The following is an 11633-nucleotide window of genomic DNA, read 5'->3' as shown; positions in this document are numbered from 1 at the left end:
GGGTGGGGGGTGGGCAGAGAGAGATTGCCTGCATGTGCGTGAAAGCACACACCATCATTGCTGGACTGGAAGGTCTGAAAAGAGGAAATTTATACAGGAGTTTAAAAAACATCTCCCACACCATCTTTGTGCAGAAACAGAACAACAGATAAATCCTTATGCCAAGACAATGTGGTTAGTTTCTCAAATATGAGTGGGTAGCTGATGGAGGAGTTGGGTTTGCAGTCCCTTTGGGGCAGGCTAAGAGCCAAACAGAAGACAACAGAGCCAGATGTGGCCTGTGGGTTGACTGCTAGGAATGGCACCTCCTCCTTTCTTTTACTTTTTTAAACTGTTGAGAAAAATCCAAGTTTGAGATGGAATTACTCCTAAAACAATGCATTCTTTGTGAAGGAAGAAATGAGCTGGACAGAAGGACTGTTGAAAGCACTGTAAGTAATGGCCAAGCTATAAATCCTGTAGAACAATCTGCATTCTGCTTTGGACTGACATGGCTCCTCTATAAAAAAACCAAATAGCTCCAGAAACCAGGCATCTTGTTCAGAACAGTGGTAATGAACCTTGCCAAGAAGCACTTCGTAAACACGTTTTACCTCTGTCCTTCCCCAGCACCTCTGCAGAAAAGACAACTGCACCATTGCTCTTTCCCACTGAGGTGTATGGGACAATTTTTTTTGAACATTTCTCAACCAAGTAGGCAATAGGGCCATCCAGCTATTCCCTTCCTGGATTTCTGCGTACGCCAGGAGAAGCACAGTGATACAGCTGCTTTTCTGCACAGAGACAGCATTTGACATTTCTGGTTTGGTTTCCTCACTGATCTTTGTGTCCATTCAGCACCACTGAAGTGTAGCACCACTATGACAGCACTTCCAATACTGCCAGGCTGGAAGCTCAGTAAAGCAGTAGCAACTGTACTTAAATTTAAAAGATCTCTACCAACACCGACCACCAGCAATGCTTGATGCAAACAGAAACACTTATTGGAAGGAAACAGGCATGGTTTCTGGAGTGGAAAAGAATAATTTTTTTATTTTTTTAAAAACCAAGAAGTCTTCATCTGGCTTCCATTTGGTTTTGCTGAACTCTGGAAGTTATTCTCCACCTACTCAGTTCTTTTTTTCTAGTACTGAGGAGACAGGGGAAAGAAAAAAAAAAAGATTATATTTCCAGATGAGAAATTTTCAAGTCAATGGAATTAAGTTTGTGCTGTATTTTTGGTAAGTTAAATCTGTGTGCTTGGATTTAGCAAGAAAATGAGTAATGTGTTTCAGTTCACACGTGGAGGTCATCACTATAGACCATTTCTTTATAGACTAAAAGCTGCATTTTCATCCAGATCAGGAAATAAAACATAATCCACAGTCAATTTCCCTCGATCAAAAGCAAAAGGGTACATTTTCTTTTGTCTGAGAGTTTTTGCTGGGCAGCTACATTAGTAATTGATATTCTGGAGAATGGTAACTAAACGCTAGAATTTCTTGTTAAAATTAAAAGCAACTTCACTTAGCCTCAGAATCTTTTATTCAGTTTACAACACCTACCATTTTTGCTGCACCTGACAGAGTGTGTAGTCTAATTAAACAGGGAGTTTATCAACATCTAAAATTTTGTTCACTATTTCCAATTACTTCCTGTTACGTACTGTTAAGGTGAACCTTAATGATCTTTTAAATTAATTTCAAGCCTTTATTCATGTGGCATATATTCTTTTGGCAGAGACGTAGTCTGCAAAATTCTGACCTTCAACTGTAGTATTGTAACATACAAGGTTAACTCGTGACAGTCTACCACATTGCACAAGTCAAGTTAAAATCAGAGACCCTCAAAGCCAAGACACCTGTTAGCTAAATTTCTTTAAAAGATGAAATATCTCTCCAAAAGTCTGTCCTTGGTGTTCACAGACCATCAACACAAGTTAGAACTTTGTAAATAAACACATAAGGTGCAGGATTTCAATTACTAGAGGGCTGGGAAAGCAGGCTGCCACGCACGTACAAGTTACGGAGATTTCAACTGGGCTTTAAATAAACTACGCATCCTTTTGAAGGATGAGTGCCATAGTTTGTGGCAAAGAGTAACATGGTGAATTAATTCTTGCTTTATGTTTGGAAGAGTTTGACAGTTACTTACTCTTTTGCCACACCCAAATAATTTTATCAAGCAACTTCCACAAATAATTCTTGAAGTAAAGACTCTTAAGGTCTAAAGTGTTTCGAGTACGAAACTTAAATAACACTCATTGGTTGAGATGACTCACACCAGGTTTTACCACTTCTATTTCTGCTGGCTAAGTCAGTTCCTAAATACTGTTTTCTGAGTATGACTTGACTAAAAGCAAACATTCTGTAATATTAATTTAGAATAAATTACTTCTGCAGTCAGCCCTGCCATAAAGCTCATTCATCAAGATGGTCACAGAAAGTGAGTCATGAAAGAGACAAAAAATAAATTTAACTGGGGAGAATATTAACATGAAGCTATTTATTAATAATTATCTGCAAGACATAAAGACGGAAATGAATACCGGAAAATATCCAACCTTTGTACATAAGGAGAGCAAAATATCTGATTTAAACACGTGAAGTGGAAAAATATTTCAAAACATTTGTCCTAAGCCAACAATAAAGCCCTGGCAATGATAATTTTGGATGACCACAATATGGAAAACTGATCTTAACATTAATGACTTTCAAAGACTTAAAGCCAAAATCTTAGCATTTTTCAAAGACAGCAAATATCTAAGGTATTAGGCTGGCTACTCTCCAACTAGGAGTACATCTCTCTTGCTGAACCACCTCTATATCCATGAACTTAGCATGATTTATCAGCTGTCTTAAATTAGATACTCATAGTAACATTCTGATACTCTTAAGGTCATAATAAATGCCTTAGCTCTATGCTGCTTTTTTCTCCATATGACAGCTGTTCTATTCATTGAAAATTCTCTTTAAGATTTTCACAATGACTCAACAGAACTTCACCTCAGTGATTATCAGACAAGTCTTGTGTGCTCTCCAGGAAAGACTTCTGCTCACCGTATTTACTTCCTTAAATATGCTGGTAAAATGACTGGTAAAATTAGACACGTCCTTATGCGTGCCCCCTCCCCCCCCAATTGTCCCAGTGCTAAACTGGGCCCAAAATGTTTTCTCAGAGGACGTTAAATCCAAACATTTAGATAAAATATGATTGACATAACTTCTAACTTATTAGAAAGACAGTTCACTCAGAATCATAATCGTGCCTGGTAGCTTCCTACCCTAAGTGTTTGCCATTTTGCAATTGGAATAAGAGGCATATATTTCAACTACACCCAGCAGCAGAATAGTACAGTGTCAACAGAGGAAAAAAGGACTCTATGCTTTTCTGGGTTGGTTTTTAGTTTCTTTTTTTTCTTTTACCATTACTATTTTTCTCAAACTCTCATCTGGCTTTCTACTTGTGGCTCCTCAATCTATGAGATTATCATCAGGATCATTAGTACTACATTCCACAGCTCACTTTTCCAGAAATCTAAAAGCTGGGCCCCCAGGGCAGCTGATCTGTGCTGATATTGACAGAATTTGCACCAGCAAACCAGCACATCATTACAGAAAAAAAAATAACAAAGCATTAAATTGCCCTGTATCAAATGTGAGCTGTCCCTCATTAATATCAGACACCCATTTCACGGGATCCTCACTAACTTTCAAATACATAACTCAGTATACATGCCAAGTGGAACTGAAAACAGCTAGAGCTGGTTTGGTTATGTGGGGGGGGTTGTTTTGTTCCGTTTTGTATTTTACTGATACTCTATATTCCCCGAGGTCTCAGTGAAGTAGAGATCAAGAAACGTATCCAAGATCGAAATACAGAGAAGTAAGATGGTGCTATTAAGACATACCGGGAAATGGGACTGATAACAGAAGTAGAATTGGGAAAGGTTTTGGGGAAGCTAAGAGGATTGTAAACTCTCTATGGAAAAGGAGAAAAATAACAAGAGTTCCACAGGTAATGATGTGAAACAGAGAAATTGAAACAGGTTGAGAGGAAGCAGGACAGGCAGAACATAAAAAATAAAGGAATGATTGACTTCAATTTATCTTCTTTTCTGAAAATAAAGACTCAAATAACAGAAAACATGAAAGATTTTCTACTTCTAGGGATAGGGGGAAGAAAGAAGCCTAACACCAAAATATCATAAAACCCACACAGTAACTGAAAAACATTTTTGCTGGTTGACATTTCATCTTGACAAAAGTAGGAAAAGTCAAGCATTCAAGAGCATCTCATTAATAACTCATACGTTCAGGACCAGGCTTGGAGTGATGCAGACAAAATAATGTTTGCACTGGAACAGTGATGCACTAACATTCATTCCCTGTGGTGCCACACATCATCTGTAACACTCTATGCAACCATGCACTTTCAATCAACTTAGGAGAAACAGGGCTTAGAGGATGAGGACTATTCAGCCACCTTTATCGTCTGGGGGTTATCAAGTTCACTCATTTCACAAATATTATTTGAGTAAAGATTATGTTTAATTAGATCTCTTCGGACAATGTTATGTTACCTAAAAAGAGAAACCTTTCAAAAAGTGATTTTGACTGAGGTCTCTTAAAACCCTGTGTTGAATTTACTGGTCGATAGCAGCTGAGCCAAGTGGACTCCTCAGTCTCAGAGAACCCTTAACTCTGTGCTTCCCCAATCCAGTGATTTCACAAGTGCACACACTGCAGGGAACCTGTTCTACTTGGCACCCTGGAAATCCTAGGCAGAGCCAGAAAGCAAGTGAGCACACAGCAGCGAGACAAACATTCAGCTCCACAGCCCTTCAGATATTCAGACACTGCATGCTTAACTGAACTTTTCAGTAATTAAAATAAAAAGCAACACCTCTCAATCATCTCAGAAGCAAAGTCATACATACTAAGCGATTCAAAAAAAGCAAGGATAAGAGGAAAGAATATTCTAGCCATGACATTTTTTTCAAGTCAAAGGATACAGTAGAAAAACAGCAATTAGATCATCTAGTCTATATCCTTTAAGTTAAAGACATAGTCCTCCAAGAAAGTTTCAGACGTTACAGGGATGTTATTCACTCTAGTACTGAGCCAGAAAGCCATGGAGATACTGGTTGGAGCTATTACAGTCTCCAAAATTTAGTAGAACCTAAAACAAAAGCTTTTTTGTTAAGATAATCTTAAGACTTTGGGGACAAACATTACGGGGGGGGGGGGGGGAAATCTGCGGGGGGGGGGGGGTGGAAATCTGCTAAAAAGCTTAAACAAAGTTGTGGGTAGGAAAACCAAAAACCCCTCAAACCACACAAACGTTTAAAAAAAGTAGTTAAGGATTTTCTAAGAAAATTAAAAGTAAACCAGCAAAAGACTGTTCAGTTGTATTAGTGAAAACAAAACCAGAAACAAAGAAAAAAATAATCAGGGTTGCTAATGCAGTGAGAACAGAGTTTAAAGACAACCTTGCTATGTCTCCAAAACTTAACAAACATTCTGACCATTATCAAAGCACGGTTTATGATGATCATGGAATAAAAAACAGAATAGCTGATGGAATGAGGGTATGGAAATGACAAAGCTTGTGGTAGTAGCCGAACAGTAGTGTGCTCAAATAAAGTTTAAAAAAAAAAAAAAAGAGGCTAGTACTGCCAAAAGAACAAACGTGTGTAAAGAAACTCTGAATATGACAACACTGGAAATTGGGAATAATAGGGTTAAAGAATAAACTAACAATTTAACAATCACAACAATAAGGTTCTGGTACAACCCTTATAAAATTGGTGGGAACCAGGGAAAGAATTAATTTTAAGAAAGAGCTTAAGAAGTTCAGAAAAGAAAGGCATTACATAGTTTACAAATCCAGTCAACTAGATTGATTCAGTCCCAAACCCTGTATTCCTACAGATCTTCCTATTGCTACAGAAATATTCTGGAAAAGAAGAAGGAAAAAAAGACAATAAGAGAACAAAGCCCCTGAGAAAGCAGTCAGAACAGTGCATTTGTGTCAGAAAACGAAGAGACAGCTTGTACCAGAAACTGTTCCTAAACACATAGTGCCATACTGGAAGGGCTGGCAACCACTGACAAAAGGTTTTTATATCAAAAAGCAGCCTAATTTAGGACTCATCTCAAAAGAATCAATAAAGGAAGACCATCAGTGCCTTGCCAGACTCGTGTCTAACTTTTGCCGTTTCTATTGCCACTGTCAACTCCATACATTGTTTCAGTTCCTGCAATTCACTGCACTGTTGCTTGACACAAAACTAAAAACAGAGGAGCAACTCAAGCACATCAGGACCATAGCTTTGTTCCAAGTTTACTGGTGGTAAATAGGCAGAGACATAATGTGAGGCGGATGAAAACCCTGTGTCGCTAACACTTACGGTGTTGAGTATTTGTGGGTGATGTCGCATCCTGGCATGGAGATATTCCATTTACAGATGAACATTTTAAAGCAATAACGGTCTCACCTGATTATCACATCTCACTGCCTGCATCGCAACGACTTAAGAGTGGTCCAAGCTGGTATCTTATAAATGATCCTACCCAGCCCCATAATTCTTCCAGAAAAATAAGAGACCAGTCTTTTGGAAGAATACAACCTATTGTCTGAGAAGCCTAGCACAGAGCTGATGCTGCCACTGACCTTAAACAAGGACACCTAATGAAGTCATGGCCAGCATCAGCCATCAACCTACATCACTTTATCCCTCTTCCTCCACAGTGGCAACAGCAACAGTCTGCTTCTGAAACAGTTTGTCTCCCCCCTGCCCCCACCAGTTTCCTCTTTCCTTACTTCCCTGAAGTCACAGTACAACCCTACCTGGCTTCCATGTCCACCTCACACTGTCAAAGCACAGCAGAACTGCGATGGAACATATAATACCTCTCTTCAGGAAAAAAGAGGAGGCAGAAAACAGCTTTGTGTGCAGAGAAAAGAGTCCAGGTGTGCCTGGGAAGCAGGGATGTGTGCAACTAGAGCTATGAAGAGAAAGCAGAGTCCACAGGAAAGAGCGAACTAAGAAAAGCTACTTCCTGTTCCTCTAGCTGACCTACCTTCCGCTGAAGATTGCCTTTCTCCAGAAACAAAATACTTTTGGCCAAGAACCTTTAAAACCTGTTCCAGTTCAGTCCTGATGGTAGGAAAAAGACACGTATTTTCTTGAAAAAATTATTCTCATGTCACCATCACCAACACTCAGCTATACACTGAACCATCAGAGTTCTGTGAACGTCAGCAAGTCCTCCACTATCAATTTCTTCGGCCGCAAAATCTACCCAAACTTGGTCTACCACAGGACTGTATTTATTGCCATAACCCTTACTGCAATGAAGCACTTACCTGTGGGAAGTCCTTTTCCCCTCAGCCTCTCCCGAATAGCCTGGCTCCTGTCTGGCTGCAATTTTTTATCTCCATTGCAAGAAAGTTGATCCACCTGCAAAACAGGCAGTAATGCAAAGTCAAATGCAAAGTCAAATATTGAAAGAGCTCACATTAGTACGAAACAAGTGTCCATTACTTAGATGCACAACGTAAGTCAGTGCCAAACAGTGAAGTTCAGAGTGGAAGTTCAAACTTTTTTCACAAAAAAACCCAGGTTCATCAGTGAGAACATCCCCTAGAATTATCCATATTTGAATAATCTGTGCATTATTTTTACTACACGTTTGGTCTACTTTTTTCCACTAAGTGTAGATTAAGTTCACAAGCATGTAACTGAAATACATTCCATCCCTACAGCAAACGGAAGAGACAGCAACACTCGAAAACCATGTTCCATGGTTGCAACATGACTGGAACTTGTGATTGGCCTGATGAGTTTTCTGTGTAACCGGAAGAACTGTCTTGTACCTGATAGTTTTACGCTGATACCTCACACAACTTATTACACATGTAAAATCTCATGCACTTGTGAGAAGTCTCTTCTTTAGCCCCTTAGGCACATTCCTTTCATCTGTCAGGCTTAACTACTCCCATTAACTTTTAACTTTTTTTTTTAAATCACTACTTCCCCCCCCAAAAAAATATTTCATACATACAATCATTCAAAGAGCTTATTTGCTACAACAAAGAATCTTTAGTGAGATCTTTTGATATGGTGGGAATCAGCATTACTTGGACAGTAGCTTAGCTGGGACGTGGGAAAGAGAAATCAAGCAGCCTTCTATCCATTACAGTTACAATGCAACTCAAACATTAAACAGATTGAATCAGTCTTGTGCCATATTGCCCTTTACAAAGCACAGTAACCTGGAAAGTGAAAACATTCAAACAGGACCTCTCAGCTGTGCTTCATAGACCACCAAATGACTAGTTATAAAGCTAAGACCTCTCCAGCCTTTGATAAGGCCAATCAAGATTGGCGGCACGCTGATCTTGGAATAGCAAGTTGTACCATGGTTCTGAAAAAACAATTTTATATGCTTTTCTTATTAACTTACAAATTCCAGCACACATACAGAGCACTAAACATTAAAAACAGCAGGGATGTCTAGCTAAGGTGGACGAAAACACTGCAGCACAGCTATGTCATTGTTGTTCTGTCAACACTCAGTTCTATTCGGCTATTTTGTTCTTGTCTTCTTGCAAAGCCAATGCAGTGACACGTTATGAATTAGGTTAAAAAGGTTACTGGCAGAGAAAATCTAGAAGATTAGCAAAACTTCAGCATTGGATAACTGCCAGTAGTCCTGCCCCTTCATTATCAACATGGTATAGGGGACAGGAACACACTTGCTGAATTCAGCTCCCCACTGGATTTCAGTACGTGCATTTGGGACCACTACTGCTGTCTTTGGCAGGTCGGTCTAGATTAGTCTGTCACACTCAACCAACCTCAGACTCCCTCTGAAAGCCTGCTAACAAGAACAAGATGAGGAAAAGCAGAAAATTTGCTAAGCAGAAAGGACCATTAAGAATTTGTAGACTAATGACTCATTCTCCACAGTGGCTGTTTGTATAGCTTGTGGCCCAATTTATTTTGGGCCAATCTTTATTTTAATAGCTTCACTGCTTAAGGCCTTGTAGGCCTTTATTTCATTGAATCACAGACTAGTTCCACTTGGCAACTACACAAGACTTCAGACATTACAGCAAGGAGCACCGGACTAACAGACATAAACTCACAGACTAGACAATGCTTTGTGGAGCTCAGGTTCAGCACTATTTCTGGAGGCCTGTCATAACCAGCTGCTGCCAAATATTAGACAAATGCAGGGACCTCTCACTTCATGCAAGCATTTCTCAACCAGATTTATGAAGAAACTATTTAACAATTAGATCATAACAATTTTTTTTTTAAAGAAGGAAGCATTATCAAGTCAAACATTTTTCCTGCAATATCAGTGCTGCCTCTCCAGACACCAATTTCTACATTGGTGCAACCCCATGGGGGTTGGGGGGAGAAAGGACTTGCAATGATATAAAACCAGATAAAATTCAGGACCATCATGGGATATCATTCCAGCAATTATAAACTGCTTGGCATTTGTTATAATTATAAACGGAATACAAGGAAAGCAAGTATTGGCCAGAGAACAATCTAACAATATTGACCATTTACAGCCTTTCTTTCTACTCAGAGCCTTGAAATTATTTAAGTATTCTGAAGTTATGTTGTAATGGTTTAGGTGAAGGAAGAGGTTGCCTGTCAGGAATAGTAACTTTGTAAGATGAGTTCATGTAGTTTCTTTCACTTCTGAAAACAGTTTAACAACATTTGTCACCATTAGACAATAACGTCCTCCACAATTATCATATCCAAGAGCTGAGCAGAAGTGCGAGAGAACTGGCACACCGCCTAAAAAGTCCCGCTTCCTATTAATAAGCAACTCTGCAAAAGTCAAGCATAACTTTAAAAAAGAAAATTCACAGCAGTCATTTTTGAAGCATTTCAGGTCGTAACAAGTCTAAGGCTTGCCCCAGAGTTCATCATCTTTGTTCTCCCATTTTTCCCTACTTTTCTTTCAATGAAGACAAACAGTTCACAAAATTATCTTCCTCAGAAACAGCAGTGGTGAATGCATATTCCAGGAGGGACTGTCAAGTGCACAAACTGTTACAAGGGGAGAGAAGCAATTCTCTCCTTTCAACGCTGACCCTTATCAAAATTGCAACACGAGGAAGAATGACTGCAGAGTGACTGTGAATTAGCACCTTTGCTGTCTTCCTGCTTATCTCTATTATTCCTCAAATGCTGACACAGACTTACCCCAGACAGGCTGCCCAGAACCAGTCTGACCAACTGTTTCACATATGAAAAAGAAGGGGCACAGTTACTGTTCCTTATGTGGGCACTGCAAGCATCCAGAACAGTCCGTACAGATACACGGGCATAAATGACATCTTCACACATGCCGAGGAGTATGCTGTTGAGATGATCTCCAAGTTTGATAGGCTAGTGACAAACAAAAACAGGAGGGATAGGAGAATGAGTTTTAATAGTGACTTCTGGTACACACAGAAACAAAAGACATTCAACACAGTAAAATAACTATTCACGAGACTTACTGCCTACATTACCCGAGTGCCAATTTGAAAGTCATCATCTAGGTGGTGAAAAAATAGCGGTTGTAGATCAGGGGACAGGCATTCAGCATCTAGATTCGATTCCTACTCTACAACAACCTGGTCCAAACAAGCTGTCTGATCTGTAAGGTCAGGACACCAATGCTTTCCTTTCTCAAGGGCTTAATGACTAGTGAAAAGGTTCAGAGGAAATTTTCTTTGTTGTTTTTGAACATTCTGCCAGTCACGAGCATAAAACTCAATCCCCATTACAATCATTTCGTAATCCTCTGTCTGCTATGCTCATTTTCTACAGTTCCTCACCTCACCAATATTTTGCAGCAGCTGTGTTAGCATTTCCAAAGTCTAGTGACATCATCAAACAATATCAACAAAAAAGTAAGGAATAAAACAGCAAAGCCACTGGTTAAGGAAACAGAGCTTCATAGCTGCAGGACAACACCGATACGGTTAAGAACAATCTAATTTAATTCTCCTCTACCCATTCAGTTAATCCAGCACACTGTACGTGGAATATCATGCTGCAGGGTATGCAATAGTCAGCGATAACACTTGTTCTCAGATGCCACAGGCTCTTGGGACTTGAGCTTTCTGATCTGCAACTCTTCCAAAGTGGGTGGTTACCCACAAAGCACAAGCATCGTCGTGCTTTTTGCATCACAGAGCACTTCAAACCATTGCAATCTTCCAATCTTCCCTGTATTAGTACTCTTAAACTGCACCATAAAAAAAAAGTATTCTGGACCACCCTGATTTAATTAACATAGGCTTTTCCAATCTATCTGTTTAGCCCTTCTAAATAACTGTAAAAATCACTCTTGTATTCAACCACACTCCCAGCAGAGAAGCAGGTCATTAAGCAACACAGACAGGCAAATATGGAGAAAAAAAAATTTAAAAAATAGGAAAATCTGCACATGCAAATTAACACTTAAAAGTAATGCCATACACAGACTGTCCTTTTGCCTCCACTAACTCCACAGGGCAGAGGCACCACATGAGAACATCCCAAAGGTAAATTCTAGACTTCTGCTCCCCCTTTCTTTCCAGGCATACCTCACCACACTGTCTTTGGAAAAATATTGTTGTATCAAAAG

The 11633-nt window shown here is 39.5% G+C and overlaps 1 protein-coding gene across 1 annotated transcript in view; it reads right to left on the bottom strand.

Annotated features, from left to right (window-relative positions):
- Positions 1 to 11633, bottom strand: part of PTPN13 (protein tyrosine phosphatase, non-receptor type 13 (APO-1/CD95 (Fas)-associated phosphatase)) — a 98573-nt gene that overhangs the window by 69392 nt on the left and 17548 nt on the right. Inside the window, exons 5-6 of the mRNA XM_009326069.1 lie at positions 10220 to 10405; positions 7351 to 7444 (exon numbers count right to left, since the gene is read on the bottom strand). Coding sequence (XP_009324344.1) covers positions 7351 to 7444; positions 10220 to 10405 — 280 coding nt within the window. The remainder of the gene's footprint in view (positions 1 to 7350; positions 7445 to 10219; positions 10406 to 11633) is intronic.

Source organism: Pygoscelis adeliae, unplaced genomic scaffold, assembly GCF_000699105.1.
Source record: "Pygoscelis adeliae isolate BGI_AS28 unplaced genomic scaffold, ASM69910v1 Scaffold610, whole genome shotgun sequence".
Lineage (NCBI taxonomy): Eukaryota > Metazoa > Chordata > Aves > Sphenisciformes > Spheniscidae > Pygoscelis > Pygoscelis adeliae.
This window is presented reverse-complemented; position numbering and strand designations above follow the sequence as displayed.